This window comes from Salvelinus namaycush, chromosome 16 (assembly GCF_016432855.1).
Source record: "Salvelinus namaycush isolate Seneca chromosome 16, SaNama_1.0, whole genome shotgun sequence".
NCBI classification, from domain to species: Eukaryota; Metazoa; Chordata; class Actinopteri; order Salmoniformes; family Salmonidae; genus Salvelinus; species Salvelinus namaycush.
Window position 1 is genome coordinate 13,368,108 of NC_052322.1, and position 19,131 is coordinate 13,387,238.

The following is a 19,131-nucleotide window of genomic DNA, read 5'->3' on the forward strand; positions in this document are numbered from 1 at the left end:
AGTTCAGACTGGCACCCAGCCTAGTTGATAGCGTAGCGGTGTTAAGATGATGAGCGGCTGTTGTCCAGTGTATGCGGACGGAAATCACATCCAGGCTAATCTTGGAACCCAGAAACAAATCTCTCCAGCTAACAGTCTGTCATGAGCGACTATATCCACACTAATGTCACGGTCTCATTTACCATGCTGGTGTGACACTGTCAAAAACCAAGGCTCCAAAATCTCAACCTCATACTTTGAAAACAAAAAACCTCAATATAACTTTCAGTATATTTCCACATGTTGTCCTACGTATAGCACTGTCTTAGCTCTGGAGGCATGTTGAGGATGAGGATGGGACTCAAGGGGCCGATGTACTATAGCTGGAGCGGTTAGCTGCTGGACAGGACAGTCTGACCTTGCGATGACTCGAAAGGGAAAGTACTGAGATGACCAACTGACTATGACCAAACACTTTGTTTCAAAGGAGATTACTTGGATTTCAAGCATTTGTGCCATGTATTAGCCTACCAGTCATACGCTAAGGATAGAAGGACACAGCTGTTGTTGTCCAACTGATGACCATCAGTTTGTTCAACATGCCTTAGTTGCCATCAGCCACAAAATACCCTCTTACTGCATGTTGATGTGACATCACTCCACTGGGAAAACCCCAAATGTAGCCTCAACTGTGGGGTCATTGGAGTCAACACGGGCCAGCAGGTATTCCTAATGTATGGTATACTCAGTGCATGTCATATTTATGTTACAATCAGAACAGCTTTACACACACAAACTGAAGATCAGGTCAGTAGGTTCTCACCAGGCTGGTGTTGGTAGCGTTGTTGTCATCTTCAGGCATGGGTAGGAACACAGCCAAGGCCACACAGTTGGCAAAGATGGTCAGCAGGATGATGATCTCAAATGGTCTGGAGAGCACAGCTCAGGAAGACAACAACCAAGCAGATATTGGGCTAATATTGAATATGAGACTGGAGCAGACAGGAACATTGCGCTATTGAGAGATATGCTCTTGTTGTGGATTTCACTGTGACGCTTCCAGAGATAGACCTTGATGGTGAAAACAGTCAAATTATTTCCTTTTTTTTTTTGCGTCTGCATGTCCTTGAACCGATTATTTTAACATCGTACGCAGAAGAAGTTCTAAATGTAATTCAGTTGCTACTGGCAGCCTGTATTAACCCTGTTGGCCTTGAGATACTCAGTGAGGGCGCAGCACTGAGCTAGCCTCTAAATCGAAATGCACAACAGATTCCAGCCAATGTCTTTTAAGTAGTTGAACATGTTCTTAGTCCAACTTTGTGAAAGTGAAAAACTGACACATTTTCATTTTTGTCAAAAACAACTTTATATCAAATTAGTGCCTTTGATTTGATAGCCTGCCTGCACATGTGCAGTTCGACGCGAGGTGACCGTTAGAGCCGATGACGTGTTTCTGAGCATGAGCTTAGCTAGCTAACATCGCCTTGAAAACAAGCGTGATCAGGGATTTCTATTGGGGAAGCAGTTTCTGCCTATCTTCATACTGTACTGTCTTTGATTTTATGTCAACATGAAACACCATTTTAGCAACTAAAACCGACTTCCTGAGCTTCAAATGGGCCATTGAGTCTTCACATAGGAATTCATGGTGTGAAATCCTCAATCACTTTGTTCATATAAAGTTGTACCTGACCCATCATTTTTTGTATTACTGTCCCCAGTGGCAAAAAGTGACATCCCAAAAAACACAAAAACTATACAACACCAATGGCTTCTAGCCTCCCACGCATACTTTCTGTCCCTAACTGAAACTAAATAATATAAAAACGAAAGAAATATTTTTCAGAAAACTTAAACTAAATAACTACGAGCTAATCAGGTCTGAAAACGAAACTGAATCTAAAATTAAAACGAATATAAACGGACCATGAACCTGCCATAATCCTGCCCGCCCTTCTCATTCTCACCTCTAAGGGGAGCTATGTCAGAAATCCCCTGCCAGCTCAGCAGCAGTGTCTCAGTGTGATGCCACAGGACAGCTGCACTACTGACCACCAGCCCAGAATATTATCAAACCTTTTAAACACACTTTATACAAACTCAAATAAGTCCCAAGTAAATTTTTTGCCTATGATGATGAATTACTAAGGTCAGTCTCGCATGGCGTTGTGTCTGGCACATAGGAAAAGTCAATTTTACAAGTGTTGTAAAGAGTGTATATTTTTAGCTTCTATTTCTAGAACATTCTTCTGCTCTGAGTACCTGAGGCCTGGATTCTGTGAGCACAAAGCGATTTGTAAACAATCAAACTCTCTCTTTTTACAGTTGAATGTAAAGAGGATGTTTCATCCTAACAACTGACAATGCCAGAACATGCCTGCAGAAAAACAAAAGTAGGTGCCATCTTTAATCTATGAATAGGACATCCTGTCAATTGGCAAATAATTTTACAAACCATAATCTATGATGGAAACAAGCAGTGGATCTAAGAAATAACAAAATCCATCTCCACCATCAAAAGTTCTGAACTGAAGACAAGCCTTTGCCTCTGGCCAGGAGAAATAGTGTCGACGAATACTAGATGAAATCTAGATGAAATGTTTTTACCAATGTATAACCAGCAGACAGCTATAGTATGCGAGACTGATCCGAAAACAGGGTGGAAACCCCCAGAGTAGGAAAACATCCTTCAACAACCTGTCTTCAGGATCAAGCTAACTGTCATAGACATAGAATAACTAGAATGGGTGGAAAAGCCCCTCAGCTCAGACCATGGCAATTTGAAAGTGCACCCAATAACACAGTAGATACCGTATATAATACCGTAGATATTATGGGTACTCAACTATATGATACTGGTAGAATATATAACTATTGGCTAACTGTGCCCTAACATTTCAACAATGCTCTTTCCACATAAAAGCAGCCAAGTCAGCCAGACACTTATCACTAAATAAACTGGTTTCATTAACTGTCGTTTTTTTTAAAATCGCGCAGGGTTAAGCCATGGATAAGCACCCTGGACAGTGAAAAGACTGGGTTACATATTTCACATAGACTCTGGGTGGGCAACCCAGGCAGGCTGCATAACAAAAGTTTTAACACCTACAAAAGTTCCTCAACAGAGATTTTAAAGAGGATTATAGACATGGCTGCGCTTGGGAACTAAATGCACCAGCTGGGAAGTTCCCTGTTCAACTATTTGTACACTTTTAGCATGGCAGGCAGGCAGATTGCTTTTGCATATGTACTTGGTCTAAAAAAACATTTGGCAAGTAACACATTTAAAGTCTCTGAAATATCCAAACGAGAGTGATCCTGTAGAATAGAAGGTTCAACCACCAAGCACATAAATGTTCTGTAGAGAATATAGGCATGACATGAGTAGAGAGCATACAGAGAGTATAAGACTCGACTTCGCCTCGGGCCTTAACTCCCGTGCCAATATATCCAACAAACACCGGGCTTCTCGGGCATTATCACTTAAATAAGTCACATGGAACATTTCTTCAACAGAATCAAAGAGCAAGAGTCAGGATTGTGTTAAAGAGCGCAAGTGTGCGCGCATGCATTTCTGTATACTGTATGGGCCCTTAAAGGATACTTCCACTCTACGATGTTAATGCAGGCTTTTCTGAAGGGGTTTTTGAGAGTGAAGAAGAAGAGGGATCGGGCGGGGCGAGGGTTACCCCCCGTCGCCTGCATCTTCTTCAACTTCTCCCTCTGCTTCCTCTTCAGCTCCTCTTCGTTCATGATGAACGACGTCAACGCAGCCATCGCCGGCTCACCGTTGGCCGCCATACTGTCCTACTGTCCCGCCCGGGACAAAGCTTCTAAATCCTGGAAAGATACGTCCTCTCCTTTAATCACCACCAAATATTCCAGAAACGGTTGTATCTGCTACACAACTTTGTGTTGTGACTCCACTGTGGCCCCACTTTAGTTCCAGAACTTCCACAATTCTTAGGCACTCAGTTCTGTGCTCTCTTCTCTTCTGCCTCCACCCTCTTCCCTCTCTCTCCTTCTCTCTGTCCTCCTGACTCTGTCTCTCTCTCAGAGCCACAGGAACAGGTACAGGACAGAGTGATCTACTTGGCCCAGGCTCCTGTTAGAGGAGAAAACTGCACCAGACCAGGAGAGGAAAACTTAGAGCTGTCTGTGAGCTGCTTGAAGAACAGCAGTTGGCCCGGCCGCCTCCCTGATTTAAATATAGAGCGCTAACGACGGACTGACTGTAGCCATGCTTGGGGATGGCTAACAGGCTGGAGGTGGAGGGTAGGGGGAATGACAGCGAGGGAGGGGGTGGGGGGGGGGGGTGGCTGAGGAGGGGAGGGGTAGCTAAGGGGGTTTTGGGGGGTGAGGGCATGGGGGACGGTGCGCACAAGGAAGGGGGAAGCACGATCAGTCAGGGTAGAGGAAGTCCTCCCGAGGCAGCAGAAAAAACAGCCTGTCCCCAAGAGAGACAGAGAAAGTGTGCAGCTGTCCCCCTACCGACTAGAGATCTAAAGAAGACTCTAATCTGTGAACATGAAGAAGAGGAAAGAGGGAGGCCAGGAAGGAGGTACTTGTAGCAGCTCTAGCGGCATTGTCTGAACACATGAAAAAGAAGAGGAGAAAAGAGGGAGGAGAGGGAGGAAAAGAGGTGTGGATGTTCTTTCTTGCCTTCAGTGGCCAGGGCAGGCTGACTTGTTGTGCTTCTGTGACACAGTGCAGATGGAGGAGAGTGTTTATACCATAGTACCAACCCAAACTAGTCTACAGTATAAACATTCTTCATCTGAACAGCACAGTGAGTTGGCAGGCAGGAACACAAAGTATGCATCCCAAATGCCACCCTACTCCCTATTTAGTGCACTAGTTTTGACCAGGGCCCTGGCCAAAAGTAGTGCAATATATAGGGAATAGGGTCATTAGTGACGATTAAGAGTCTTCTCATGTTGTCATGATTTCTCTGAAGTGTTACACAACATATTGACCTGCTCTCGACACCACATTGATCTCGACACCATAATTCCACAGAACCCCTCTCCAGGATAGGGCAGGTGGCATGTCTAAACTGCATCAAAAGAATACCATTCACGACTTGTAACTTTCTATACCAAACAAAAAAAACACTACAACACACAAGCATTTAATTTAAACTTGTAAGGTTAATCATAAAGGCTGTGAAATAGCTTATAACAAGTCCTCTAGCTACTGCAACGTTGTTAAAAAAGACTAAGCTAAGTGTTCTGTTAACAAAATGTGCGGTTGGTAATTTTGTTCTTTGAACTATTTTACCCCCAGGCCCAGCTAACAAAGATAGGCCTATATAAAATACCAAATGATGTGCTGCTATCTAGTGGTCATGAGTAATACAAGCACAACAGAAGACGAGGGATACGGCTTCAGAAAAAGGCGGTAAGCAACGCAAGTGACAACAAGGGCTCGAACATCATGAAGACAAAAGCGGCTTCAAACTATTTTACACAGATTTCACCAAATAACTTCAATATAAGCTCAACCAAGGGATTTTTTTTTTTATTGTTTTCCAAGCATGATGTAGACAATTACATCAAACAGACATTCTTTCAACAGTGCAAGATACGATAACTGTAATAAACAAATGTAATAACCGATTCAAACGTGTCAGTTGATGTCTTAAAAATCAACATACTGATCATTTTCACACGTTGAAAATTACATTCAAAACAATGTCAATTTAAAAGAGTGCATCTGCATTTTAATACAACAGCAAAAAAATACACTAAGAAATAATAATTCAACAGACATCTTCATCATTCCGTAACATGTATGTCTGAGTAAAAGCAGGCCAGCAAAACGTCACCTTGTGAACCCCCCCCCCCCCCACTGATGCACAGAGCATCAGTCCTTGCTAATAATGCGAGAGACAATCCAACTGACTGCAATATTCCACTCTGGAATCATTCAAAGCCATTTGGCATTCCAGTAATTCCAAAAACCATTAACCAGTGATTCTACAGTTAATAACTACATTATAAAAGAGCGTTACAAGCCATTCACATTCAGCTACCTCAGAGGTTTCAATAAACACAAGTCTCTACTTCAGAGCCTCTCAAAACAAAGTCAGCAAAACTATGAATCATTATTACAAGGCTTAATAAAAGGAGTAAATATTCCATTATTGTGTCTTTCAGTACAAAGGATAGCATCAGGAAGTGCTAAATGAACCACAAGCAGTGAGCTGGTGCTCATATACAGTGGTTAAACATTCAGCCTAGCTACAGTATCCACTGCACTGAGGTAGCTTCACAACACAACAATGCTACAATGAGGGTTGAATTTAAAGGTGCTTAAGCATATTCAGACATTCTGAATCAGTCCTATTTTTTCAAGCTTATTTTTTTATGACGTCATTGCAATATATCCAGTTTCATTTAACGGTATACACCGAGTATAACAAACATTAGGAACACCCCCCTCCCCCCCCCCAACCGGTGTGCCTGGCACCTACTATCATACACCGAGTATAACAAACATTAGGAACACTTCCCCCCCAAGTTGGCTGAATGTCCTTGGGAAACTGTTAAGTGTGAAAAACCCAGCAGCGTTGCAGTTCTTGACACAAACCGGTGCGCCTGGCACCTACTACCATACACCGTTTAAAGGCACAAATGTTTTGTCTTGCCCATTCACCGTCTGTATGGCACACACACAATCGATGTCCCAATTGTCTCAAGGCTTAAAAATCCTTCTTTAAAACTGTCTTCAACCCTTCATCTACACTGATTGAAGTGGATATAACAAGTGACATCAATAAGGGATCATAGCTTTCACCTGGATTCACCTGGTCAGTCTATGTCATGGAAAGAGCAGGTATTCTAAATGTGTTGTACACTCAGTGTATGACACAGAAATGAAGATATAACTTGCATTATGCTGTTTTGTTATACTCCTCATTTGGTACACTTCTATCACATCTGTATTCTTTAGCTTAGGAGTCATGACTGCAACCATCATTTTGGAAACAAAGGACAATTGGGCCAGCCATCATTCCAAACAGCATTACTGTACATAAACTGTCCTAAAGGTGCTGGGAATGTATTGAAATAGCAAAGGAATTGAAATCCTGAACAAAAACGACATAGCTAATAACAGTATAACAGCAGCAGATGTGGACAAAGCTCAGGAGGTGACTAGCCTCTGATCTGAAGTCAGCCATTGGGGTTTAACTAAGCATCTTGTGTCGGTCAAAGACAGTCTTGCGCTGTTCCTGGACCTGCTTTTTCCACCGCTGCTGTGCCCCCTCTACCCTCTCCAGTACTGTGTTACTTCTGCCTCCCTGAGCAGCACTGGCACCCTCAGGCTGCGGCCGCATGTCCTGTGAGGGGAGACAGAGACAGAGCACAGGACGTTACAGACACAGGACGTTACACACGCTCCTGTGTTCTTCACCTGTTGACCTTACCCGGTTAACCACAACAAAACTTAGCGGTATCAGAGAGAACTAAAGTCATCAAAGCACGAAGCTTAATTGATAGGTAATGTGAGTTTATGATCCCTCTGTGTGGTGACTGTGTGGAAGAGCAAACCTGGCACTCTATAACTGATAAATGGAAAAATAGCTCCTGTATATATCTGACCTTCCAGAATTCAAACAGTTAAAGTAACTCGTTCATTTGTGTGTGCCTATGTGTATTTAAAAAGTTGGCCTACCTCAGAGTCCTCTTCGTTGTGAAGGGGTTGGATATAAGGGTCATGTTTACGGATCAGAGGGTCAACCAGCAGCAGGAACAACATGTAGAGGAGGAGGGAGCCCACCACTGACAGGTAGATGAGGATGGTCACCTGGGACAGAGGATATAATGCAGCTTTGATTACATTTCGGTAGACAAGGCCTTTGGCTGCTTTCTGAAATGCAAAGGCAAATATTAAAACATATGCAGGAATACAAAGAGAAGAAAATATGTATTATTACAAAAAAAGCAGAGGGAGAGGGATATTTCACCCATTATTTCTATATTATAAATATATCATTTATTATAAATATTATTGGCAAATACAGTATCTAAAAAGGCATGGCATGTAAAAAAAGAAGTAAAATGACCCATGAACACCAACATGTGAACTGCATAGGAGCATGTCAAATCTGGTGTCAAATTAAAGTTAAGAGTCTAGATATATATAAAAAAAAAATTAAAGCATATATACATTTTAGCAGCTATTTTCTATCTTAAATATTAGGAACAAGCAAAGGCTTTGATTTCTGGAAAGACAGAAAAGGGTCTTACAAAACATCGACCAGAAAAAGTTAATAAGTATTAGAAATACATCAAGACACATTAGTGTTGACCTAAAGACCCCTGCCAAATAATATCAACACTTATATTTACTTTAGGAGAAATGATTTACCTTGTGGAAGTTTAAAAAAAACATTGCCCTGTGCCTTGAAATTCCGTTACCAAAGATATTTTCTCATTTCTCTCCTTCATGAGGGAGCAAAATCAAATCAAAGTTTATTTGTCACGTGTGCCGAATACAACAGGTCTAGACCTTACAGTGAAATGCTTACTTACAGGTTCTAACCAATAGTGCAAAAAAGGTATTAGGTGAACAATAATGAAAGTTCACAGATGTATAATGAAAGTTCACAGATGTATAATGAAAGTTCACAGATGTAACAAGTAAAAGGTAGACCTACCAATTAGTTATAGTGCTTTAACTAATATATATTTGGAATTAAGTGATTAAGCTCAAAATTCTGTTACCAAATTAAAATGAACAAAAATATAAAACGCAACCTTCACCAATTTCAAAGATTAAAGTTACAGTTCATCAGGAAATCAGATTAAAGTTACAGTTCATCAGGAAATCAGATTAAAGTTACAGTTCATCAGGAAATCAGATTAAAGTTACAGTTCATCAGGAAATCAGATTAAAGTTACAGTTCATAAGGAAATCAGATTAAAGTTACAGTTCATAAGGAAATCAGTCAATTGAAATAAATAAATTAGGCCCTAATCTATGGATTTCACATGACTGGTAATACAGATATGCATTTGTTGGTCACAGATACCTTAAAAAAAAGGTAGGGGCGTGGATCAGAAAACCAGTCAGTATCTGGTGTGACCAACATTTGCAGCCCGACACATCTCCACATATTGGTGGGAACTGGAATATGCTGTCGATCCATAAACATGCTCAATGGGTGACATGTCTGGTGAGTATGCAAGGTCATGGAAGAACTGGGACATTTTCAGCTTCCAGGAATTGTGTACAGAACCTTGCGTCACTAGGCCGTGCATTATCATGCTGAAACATGAGGTGATGAATGGCGGCAGATGAATTGCACGACAATGGGCTTCAGGATCTTGTCACAGTATCTCTGTGCATTCTAATTGCCGTCCACAAAATGCAATTGTGTTCGTTGTCCATGGGGCACTCTGTTCACAACGTTGACATCAGCAAACTGCTCGCCCACACGAGGCCATACATGCGGTCTATTCATCCAGGAAGAGCACACTTCTCCAGCATGCCAGTGGCCATCAAAGGTGAGTATTCAGGGGTGGGAAAAGTACCCAAATGTACTTGAGAAAAAGTAAAGATACCTTAATAGAAAAATTACAAGTAAAAGCAAAGTCACCCAGTAAAATCCTACTTGAGTAAAAGTCTAAGAATTTGGTATTAAATATACTTAAGTATCAAAAGTAAATGCACTTGCTAAAATATACTTAAGTATCAAAAGTAAAAAGTAGAAATCATTTCAAATTCCTTATACTAACCAAACCAATTTAAAAAATGTACGGATAGCCAGCGGTACACTCCAACACTCAGACATCATTTACAAACAAAGCATTTGTGTTTAGTGAGTCTGCCAGATCAGATGCAGTAGGGATGGAGATTCTCTCTTGATAAGTGCGTGAATTAGACCATTTCCCTGTGCTGCTAAGCATTCAAAATGTAACGAGTACTTTTGAATGTCAGTAGAAAGTGGAGTAGAAAGTACATATTTTCTTTAGGATTGTAGTGGACTTTTTTATTTATTTGTATCTACTCTTCTCTGTGAAGACTAGGGCTGGGAATTGCGAATGGAACTCGTTATACAATATTATCACAATTATCATAAAAAATTATCATAATTTTGGGGAGGGGGAAATCAATACTTTGATTCAAAGTATTGATATAATATTGCGATATGTAACCAAATAAATGTTTTCCTCCATCCCTAGTGAAAACTGTTTGCATATTGACTCAGGTTCTTTCTGACTCATGTGGCTTAAGTAGGGTCATCCTGTTGTCATGGTAATGTTTTGAACCCCCCCGCCCCAATGGCCTCCTCCTCCCTCTCCCTGTCCTTGAGACTGCTGTTTCTCTGTATGCTGGCTGGTGTCCATGGTGCAAACGTCGGGCCTTTATGCTAGCGGCCTTCGAGGGGACCCTACTGGTAATTACCCCTGACCCCTATGTCAAGGTTTGGTGTGGTGGCGAATCCGGTGGCATGACAGACTGGCACAAGGATACTCAAAACCCATCCTGGAGTGCCGTATTCAACTTTCTGAATGTGGCATCCAGGGCTTTCCTGAAGTTTGAGATCTGGGAGAAGGACCTGAACTTCATATCTCTCTGGTCACCCCCAAAACCAATTCTTCCTTTGGCCGCCTCTCCTTCCAGTTCTCTGCTGACAATGAATGGAATGAACTACAAAAATCTCTGAAACTGGAAACACTTATCTCCCTCACTAGCTTTAAGCACCAGCTGTCAGAGCAGCTCACAGATTACTGCACCTGTACATAGCCCATCTATAATTTAGCCCAAACAACTACCTCTCCCCCTACTGTATTTATTTATTTTGCTCCTTTGCACCCCATTATTTCTATCTCTACTTTGCGCATTCTTCCACTGCAAATCTACCATTCCAGTGTTTTACTTGCTATATTGTATTTACCTCGCCACCATGGCCTTTTTTTTGCCTTTACCTCCCTTATCTCACCTCATTTGCTCACATTGTACATAGACTTATTTTTCTACTGTATGTTTGTTTTACTCCATGTGTAACTTTGTGTTGTTGTATGTGTCGAACTGCTTTGCTTTATCTTGGCCAGGTCGCAACTGTAAATGAGAACTTGTTCTCAACTTGCCTACCTGGTTAAATAAAGGTGAAATTAAAAAAATTAAAACTTCGATGACCACCTGGGAACCTGCACCACTAAGCTCCGCTCTGGCACCCACAGCGTAACCTGTGGTCTGAGTAGTGGAACCTTCTACTACACTTACAGTTACCAGTAAACCAGCCATAATGTACAACATCAGTTACCAGTAAACCAGCCATAATGTACAACATCAGTTACCAGTAAACCAGCCATAATGTACAACATCAGTTACCAGTAAACCAGCCATAATGTACAACATCAGTTACCAGTAAACCAGCCATAATGTACAACATCAGTTACCAGTAAACCAGCCATAATGTACAACATCAGTTACCAGTAAACCAGCCATAATGTACAACATCAGTTACCAGTAAACCAGCCATAATGTACAACATTCGGCCATCACATACCTTAACGAAAATGTAATGAATTTTACTGATAAACATTGAGGTGTAAAAAAAAAAAAAAAAAAATGCATTTCAGTACAATCTGGTTCTCTCATTATCTGGCATTTACACTTACTAGATTATTCGGGCCTTATATACAGTACATGCTGTATGGATAGTCAGTGAATGTATTTTTTTAGTCATGGTTTTGAACACCATGCTCCTATACCATTTCCTCTTTAGCATTACCCCCTGTCAGTTTTTACCAGTTGGGAATCTTCGGTTGCTCAGGTGTGGAAATGCTGGATTCAAAGCATAAAGCGAACCACGACTGTATGTGGTTTCATAAAACAATTGTGCACAAAGGGGGAGACAGAAACGTTCTCCAGAGTCCTTAACATAAAACCAAAAAACACAAAGAACAAAAAAGGTATTATAAAAGCATCCGTACCTGTTCCGTTCTCCCAGTGCCACAGCACATGCCATAACGTAACTTAAGGCTATAAACCATCTGCTAAGTGGACAGTAAGTCCTTAGAAGTCACTTTCCAGATCACCATAGCTGAGTTACAATCGGTGACCCTTAACCTCGGGAGTTATTTAAGAGGCAAAATTGTCCCTATGGGCACGTGGAATTTAACCACACCCAACACCAGTTAATATGAGCTGATGGACTGTGTGTAAGGGTCAGACCTCAGTACCTTGATGGTGTTGCTGCTGCGTTCCTCATACTTGCACTCACACAGCAGGCAGTAGGCCTCCACATCATGGCCCGGCACTGGCATGGGCTCCACCACATGGAGGCACTTACTGGGAACCGATAAATACACATATTATGATGGATCCAAGATGACATTATGGACTGGGCCAAGATGTAGTCTACATTTTTAGTTGAGCCTTTCCATGACTACCATAAACAACAAATGAAAAATATATTCATTTAAATCAAATTAAACTTTATTTGCCACATGCGCCGAATACAACAAGTGTAGACTTTACCGTGAAATGCTTACTTACACGCCCTTAACCAACAGTGCAGTTCAAGAAGAAGAAAGCATTTACCAAGTAGGATAAAATAAAAAGTAATAATGAAAAGTAACACAATAAGAATAACGAGGCTATATACAGGGGGCACCGGTACGGAGTCAGTGTGCAGGGGTAGAGGTTAGATGAGGTAATCTGTACATGTAGGTTCGGGCGAAGTGACTATGCACAGGTAACAAACAAAAAGCAAGTAGCAGCAGTGTACGGGGGGAGTCTAATGGCTTGGGGGTAGAAGCTGTTGAGGAGCCTTTTGGTCCAAGACTTGGCGCTCCGGTACCACTTACCGTGTGGTAGCAGAGATTAGTCTATAACTTGGGTGACTGGAGTCTCTGACAATTTTATGGGCTTTCCTCTGACACTGCGTATTATATAGGTCCTGGATGGCAGGAAGCTTGGCCCCAGTGATGTACTGGGCCGTTCGCACTACCGTCTGTAGCGCCTTACAGATCAGATGCCGATGCCGAGTCAGATGCCGACCAGTTGCCATACCAGGCGGTGATGCAACCGGTCAGGATGCTCTCGATGGTGCAGCTGTAGAACCTTTTGAGGATCTGGGGGCCCATGCCAAATCTTTTCAGTCTCCTGAGGGGGAAAAGGTTTTGTCGTGCCCTCTTCACGACTGTCTTGGTATGTTTGGACCATGATAGTTCGTTGGTGATGTGGACACCAAGGAACTTGAAACTCTCGACCCGCTCCACTACAGCCCTGTTCGGCCCGCCTTTTCCTGTAGTCCAGGATCAGCTCCTTTGTCTTGCTCACATTGAGGGAGAGGTTGTTGTCCTGGCACCACACTGCCAGTTCTCTGACCTCCTCCCTATAGGCCGTCTCATCGTTGTCAGTGATCAGGCCTATCACTGTTGTGTCGTCAGCAAACTTAATGATGGTGTTGGAGTCGTGTTTGGCCACGCAGTCGTGGGTGAACTGGGAATACAGGAGGGGACTAAGTACATACCCCTTAGGGGCCGCAGTATTAAGGATCAGCGTGGCAGACGTATTGTTGCCTACTCTTACCACCCGAGGGCGGCCCGTTAGGAAGTCCAGGATCCAGTTGCAGAGGGAGGTGTTTAGTCCCAGAGTCCTTAGCTTAGTGATGAGCTTCGTGGGCACTATGGTGTTGAACGCTGAGCTGTAGTCAATGAACAGCATTCTCACATACAGTTGAAGTCAGAAGTTCACATACACCTAGGTTGGAGTCATTAAAACTTGTTTTTCAGCCACTTCACAAATTTCTTGTTAACAAACTATAGTTTTGGCAAGTCGGTTAGGACATCTACTTTGTGCATGACAAGTCATTTTTCCAACAATTGTTTACAGACAGATTATTTCACTTATAATTCACTGTATCACAATTCTAGTGGGTCAGAAGTTTACATACACTAAGTTGACTGTGCCTTTAAACAGCTTGGAAAATTCCAGAAAATTATGTCAAGGCTTTAGAAGCTTCTGATAGGCTAATTGACATCATTTGACATCATTTGACTCAATTGGAGGTGTACCTGTGGATGTATTTCAAGGCCTACCTTCAAACTCAGTGGTTCTTTGCTTGACATCATGGGAAAATCAAAAGAAATCAGCCAACACCTCAGAAAAATATTGTAGACCTCCACAAGTCTGGTTCATCCTTGGGAGCAATTTCCAAATGCCTGAAGGTACCACGTTCATATGTACAAACAATAGTACGCAAGTATAAACACCATGGGACCACGCAGCCGTCATACCGCTCAGGAAGGAGATGCGTTCTGTCTCCTAGAGATGAACGTACTTTGGTGCGAAAAGTAAAAATCAATCCCAGAACAACAGCAAAGGACCTTGTGAAGATACTAGAGGAAGCAGGTACAAAAGTATCTACATCCACAGTAAAACGAGTCCAATATCGACATAACCTGAAAGGCCGCTCAGCAAGGAAGAAGCCACTGCTCCAAAACCACCATAAAAAAGCCAGACTACGGTTTGCAACTGCACATGGGGACAAAGATCATACTTTTTTGGAGAAATGTCCTCTGGTCTGATGAAACAAAAATAGAACTGTTTGGCCATAATGACCATCGTTATGTTTGGAGGAAAAAGGGGGAGGCTTGCAAGCCGAAGAACACCATCCCAACCGTGAGGCACGGGGGTGGCAGCATCATGTTGGGGGGGTGCTTTGCTGCAGGAGGGACTGGTGCACTTCACAAAATATATGGCATCATGAGGAAGGAAACTTATGTGGATATATTGAAGCAACATCTCAAGACATCAGTCAGGAAGTTAAAGCTTGGACGCAAATGGGTCTTCCAAATGGACAATGACCCCAAACATACATCCAAAGTTGTGGCAAAATGGCTTAAGGACAACAAAGTCAAGGTATTGGAGTGGCCATCACAAAGCCCTGACGTCAATCCTATAGAAAATTTGTGGGCAGAAATGAAAAAGCGTGTGCGAGCAAGGAAGCTTACAAACCTGACTCAGTTACACAAGCTCTGTCAGGAGGAATGGGCCAAAATTCACCCAACATATTGTGGGAAGCTTGTGGAAGGCTACCTGAAACGTTAAACAATTTAAAGGCAAATCTACCAAATTGAGTGTATGTAAACTTCTGACCCACGGGAATGTGATGAAAGAAATAAAAGCTGAAATAAATCACTCTCAACTATTATTCTGACATTTCACATTCTTAAAATAAAGTGGTGATCCTAACTGACCTAAGACAGGATTTTTTTTTACTATTGTGAAAAACCGAGTTTAAATGTATTTGGCTAAGGTGTAAGTAAACTCCCGACTTCAACTGTAGGTGTTCCTTTTGTCCAGGTGAGAAAGGACGGTGTGGAGTGCGATTGAGAGTGCGTCATCTGTAGATCTGTTGGGGCGGTATGCGAATTGGAGTGGGTCTAAAGTGTCCGGGAGGATGCTGTTGATGTGAGCCACGACCAGCCTTTCAAAGCACTTCATGGCTACCGATGTGAGTGCCACAGGGCGGTAATAACTTAGGCGGGTTACCTTCGCTTCCTTGGGCACAGGGACTATGGTGGTTTGCTTGAAACATGTAGGTATTACAGACTCGGTCAGGGAGAGGTTGAAAATGTCAGAAGACACTTGACAGTTGGTACGCGCATGCTTAGAGTACACGTCCTGGTAATCCGTCTGGCCCAGCGGCTTTGTGAATGTTGACCTGTTTAAAGGTTTTGTTCACGTCGGCTACCGAGAGCGTTATCACACAGTCATCCAGAACAGCTGGTGCTCTCGTGCATGCTTCAGTGTTGCTTGCCTTGAAGCGAGCATAAAAGGCATTTAGCTCGTCTGGTAGGCTCGCGTCACTGGGCAGCTCGCGTCTGGGTTTCCCTTTGTAGTCCATAATAGTTTTCAAGCCCTGTCACATTCGACGAGTGTCAGAGCCGGTGTAGTGGGATTCAATCTTAATCCTGTATTGACGCTTTGCTTGTTTGATGGTTCGTCTGAGGGCATAGCGGGATTTCTTATAAGCGTCCGGATTAGTCTCCCGCTCCTTGAAAGTGGCAGCTCTAGCCTTTAGCTCGATACGGATGTTGCCTGTAATCCATGGCTTCTGGTGTGGATATGTACGTAGTCACTGAGGGGACGACGTCATCGATGCACTTATTAATGAAGCCAATGACTGAGGTGGAATATTCCTCAATGCCATTGGATGAATCCTGGAACATATTCCAGTCTGTGCTAGCAAAACAGTCCTGTAGGGTAGCATCCGCGTCATCTGACCACTTCTGTATTGAGCGAGTCACTGGTACTTCCTGCTTTAGTTTTTGCTTATAAGCAGGAATCAGGAGGATATAATTGTGGTCAGATTTGCCAAATGGAGGGCGGGGGAGAGCTTTGTATGCATCTCTGTGTGTGGAGTAAAGTTGGTCTAAGATGTTGTTGTTTTTTGGTATGGAACTTGAAATCCACCACCCCTAGATTGGAAGACTAGACTGTGAATTCAGCATTATGTGCATGCACATGTTATGCACTAGAAAATCGCTTACCAATCTTTCTGGGAGACATTCCTGCTGTAGATGTGTCCGGTGATGTTCCTGTAGGGTGGACAGATACACTTGCAGCGCACATCTTCAAAACTCTGAGAATATAGAGAAGATTCTTATTACTATATAGTGACATGTGCATTATCAACAAATGACAGTAGTAGCAGTATACACGAGCTTATACCAGATCTATGTGTGCTGTCTTGTCAACGCCATTGCGGTCATTGTCATTTGCCACGCCAAACGCTGTAGGCCATCACAGCAATGCAGAGCTGCCAACTCTCCCGCATTGGCTGTGAGACACATGCATTTGACCCTCTTCTCACGCTCTCACGGCACATCTCTAATATCTCACGTAATTGAAAAGTACTGCTTTTATTTCCATAATTAGTCCATTATAGTCAGCGCATTAACTTTTCAACTGTGCTCCAAATCGTTTTGAAATCGGAGCATCTGCGCCTGCAGATTAACATCACGAGCGGAACCTCTATTATCGCCCTGTCTTGCCACAGCAGGGTGTAGGGTGTAGATTTATGTAATCTTGTCTTCAGGAGATTGTATTACCCATTTACTTTATTTAGTCTGATCAGTGAAACAATTCTCATTCTTAACAATGAGCAACAATTTAGGTTAATTAGCGTGCTTGTCAGCAAAACATTACTGTTATTCCCCACACTTGTTTTATTATTCCACTTCTTCATTATTTTGCCAGTGTAATCACATATTTGAAATCTGATATGCCTACTTGGGTCTTTGAAAATCATGTATTTTTCAACCATTAATGGACTGTTTTGATTAAGTCATACAAATAGTCACTGGATATTATATGCTCCAGGAATCAAAAAAACATTTTAGACATTTTAGGGGGACTCACAAGTCATAAAACACATATTGCTTCTATGTAGCGTAAGACGATGACACGGATATTAAACTAGAAGGAATAAACCACCTGAATATTGAAATTCATTAGACTTTTATTGAAGTTTGGGTGATTTTGAGAAATTAATTGATATAACAAGAACATTTTCAAACACCCAGCACTTGGGAAACATTAGGGGTGGCCAAACCCTCCTGGAGAGCTAGCAGGATTTTCTATCAGCCCTATTTTAAAGAGATAGTTTACCTAAATTACAAAATGTTTGTGCCCTTACCTTGAAAGCAGTCTATGGACAAGGAGAATACAATCTTATGATTTGGTTACCCACTGCCATAAACCATTAATATTAGTATTTACTGTGCAGAGTTTTGGTCTAGTGGTAACACTCCCCAGCACATGTCAGATACAGCTTTCCACCTGAGAACAGGGACCAATCCCTGCATCCAACCTTCCCCTTTTCCTGTCTCCCCCATCTCATTTAATTACTGTCTGAATAAAGTGTCAAACAGCCAAATAATTCTTTTTAAAAATAAAATAATGTGCATACTCAACGTAACGGTTGTTCTAAAATAAATTATCTTCCACTCTGATCATAGGCCTAAACCATGTCAGAATATGTAGAATTGCAGGAATTTAGCTTTAAAACAGGACCCCCAGACCCCCGTCTAGGGGTTGTGCCATTGGGCAATGAAATTCACATAGCAAATATCACTCAAAGCTTTCTTCAAAAGTTGCCAGCTATGGCAATGGAATTGGCAAGACAGCAAAAACGGATCTGGGACTTCTAGGCTAGAATACACCAGTGTTGATGGTCCTGGAATTGATATACCTTACTAGCGTGTGCAAAGGAGATGGCGTCACTGAGCAGTACAACCAGCAGGCCGAATAAAAGGGACCTGGATCTCTGTTCTCTCCTGGACGACATACTAACAGACAGACCCGCCAGGTATCAACCTCCTTACCCTGGACTGGAGGAAGAACACTACCCTATATGTGGAGGAAGAGGGCACACACGCACCCACAAACACACTCTTTATGGCAAATCTTAGCAAGGATAGCTGTTAGTTACATAGCTAGATACTACATATTATTAAGTTACTACATATTATTCCATTAAGTTGTCTCCCACATGTTCTCTCTGGCTACATGTTGAAATAAACAAATTAATTTACAACTGCTGTCAACAGTAATCTGATAGCACGCCACAACAGCTAGCAAGCTGTCAACAGGGCCTAAAATGGAAGCTAAGTCGAAGACATTCGTGCCATTGATGTATATGTGTATGTTGCAAACTAAACAGAAAAAATACCACACCAGCGATATACTTATTAGCTAGTAAATACCTTTGAAACGTTATTTACTTCCTACGCACATACCACAAGATGACTTCAGATTTTCTTCTTCAGTGGTGTTAACCGTTGTTGGCAACGAACTTCAATGGTGTATTATCGCCACCTACTGGGTTGGAATAAAAAAAGTGCGAACTATTAGGATCCCTGGCATTATACAATTTGTGTACATCATTGCATGCAATTTGATGTCTATTGGGAAAAAGCCTCAGTCCAGTGTGTGTAATCTATTGACAAATGTGTGTTCTCTGAATGACTAAAATGTGTATCCTCTCTCGCTCTGGTGGAAAGTATAAGGTAAACCCCTGCTTATTCTTCTTGACCCGATCAATAGCTCTATTTCCTGGTAGTCATATCAATATCATATAGAGTCATATATAAAGAAAACTGTATTACATTACTCAACAAT

The 19,131-nt window shown here is 42.1% G+C and overlaps 2 protein-coding genes across 3 annotated transcripts in view; both read right to left on the minus strand.

Moving 5' to 3' along the window:
• LOC120060984 (dihydropyridine-sensitive L-type skeletal muscle calcium channel subunit alpha-1-like) overlaps positions 1-3,759 on the minus strand; it is a 38,310-nt gene extending 34,551 nt beyond the window's left edge. Inside the window, exons 1-2 of the mRNA XM_039010443.1 lie at positions 3,587-3,759; positions 803-908 (exon numbers count right to left, since the gene is read on the minus strand). Of these exons, the coding sequence (XP_038866371.1) occupies positions 803-908; positions 3,587-3,759 (279 nt within the window). The remainder of the gene's footprint in view (positions 1-802; positions 909-3,586) is intronic.
• A 2,991-nt stretch (positions 3,760-6,750) lies between these two features.
• On the minus strand, positions 6,751-18,812 carry tmem9 (transmembrane protein 9). Of its 2 annotated transcripts, none has more exons than XM_039010013.1 (6): positions 18,750-18,812; positions 18,203-18,360; positions 16,500-16,591; positions 12,180-12,288; positions 7,660-7,791; positions 6,751-7,324 (listed from the first exon to the last, which is right to left on the minus strand). In XM_039010013.1, exons 2-6 carry the CDS (start codon positions 18,296-18,298, stop codon positions 7,172-7,174), a joined length of 582 nt encoding a protein of 193 aa, XP_038865941.1. In that variant the 5' UTR covers positions 18,299-18,360; positions 18,750-18,812; the 3' UTR covers positions 6,751-7,171. The 2 variants fall into 2 exon arrangements, with proteins under 2 accessions (XP_038865941.1, XP_038865940.1); XM_039010012.1 differs by having other exon boundaries at positions 18,717-18,787.
• Between the last annotated feature and the right edge of the window lie 319 nt (positions 18,813-19,131).

Excerpts from the sequence above, each read along its gene's own strand:
- tmem9 (XM_039010013.1), bottom strand. The coding sequence starts at position 18,298 with ATGTCGTCCAGGAGAGAACAGAGATCCAGGTCCCTTTTATTCGGCCTG. Across the intron at positions 12,289-16,499 it reads AATGTCTCCCAGAAAGATTG|TAAGTGCCTCCATGTGGTGG; the intron begins GTAAGCGATTTT and ends ATCGGTTCCCAG. Across the intron at positions 7,325-7,659 it reads ACAACGAAGAGGACTCTGAG|GACATGCGGCCGCAGCCTGA; the intron begins GTAGGCCAACTT and ends CTCCCCTCACAG.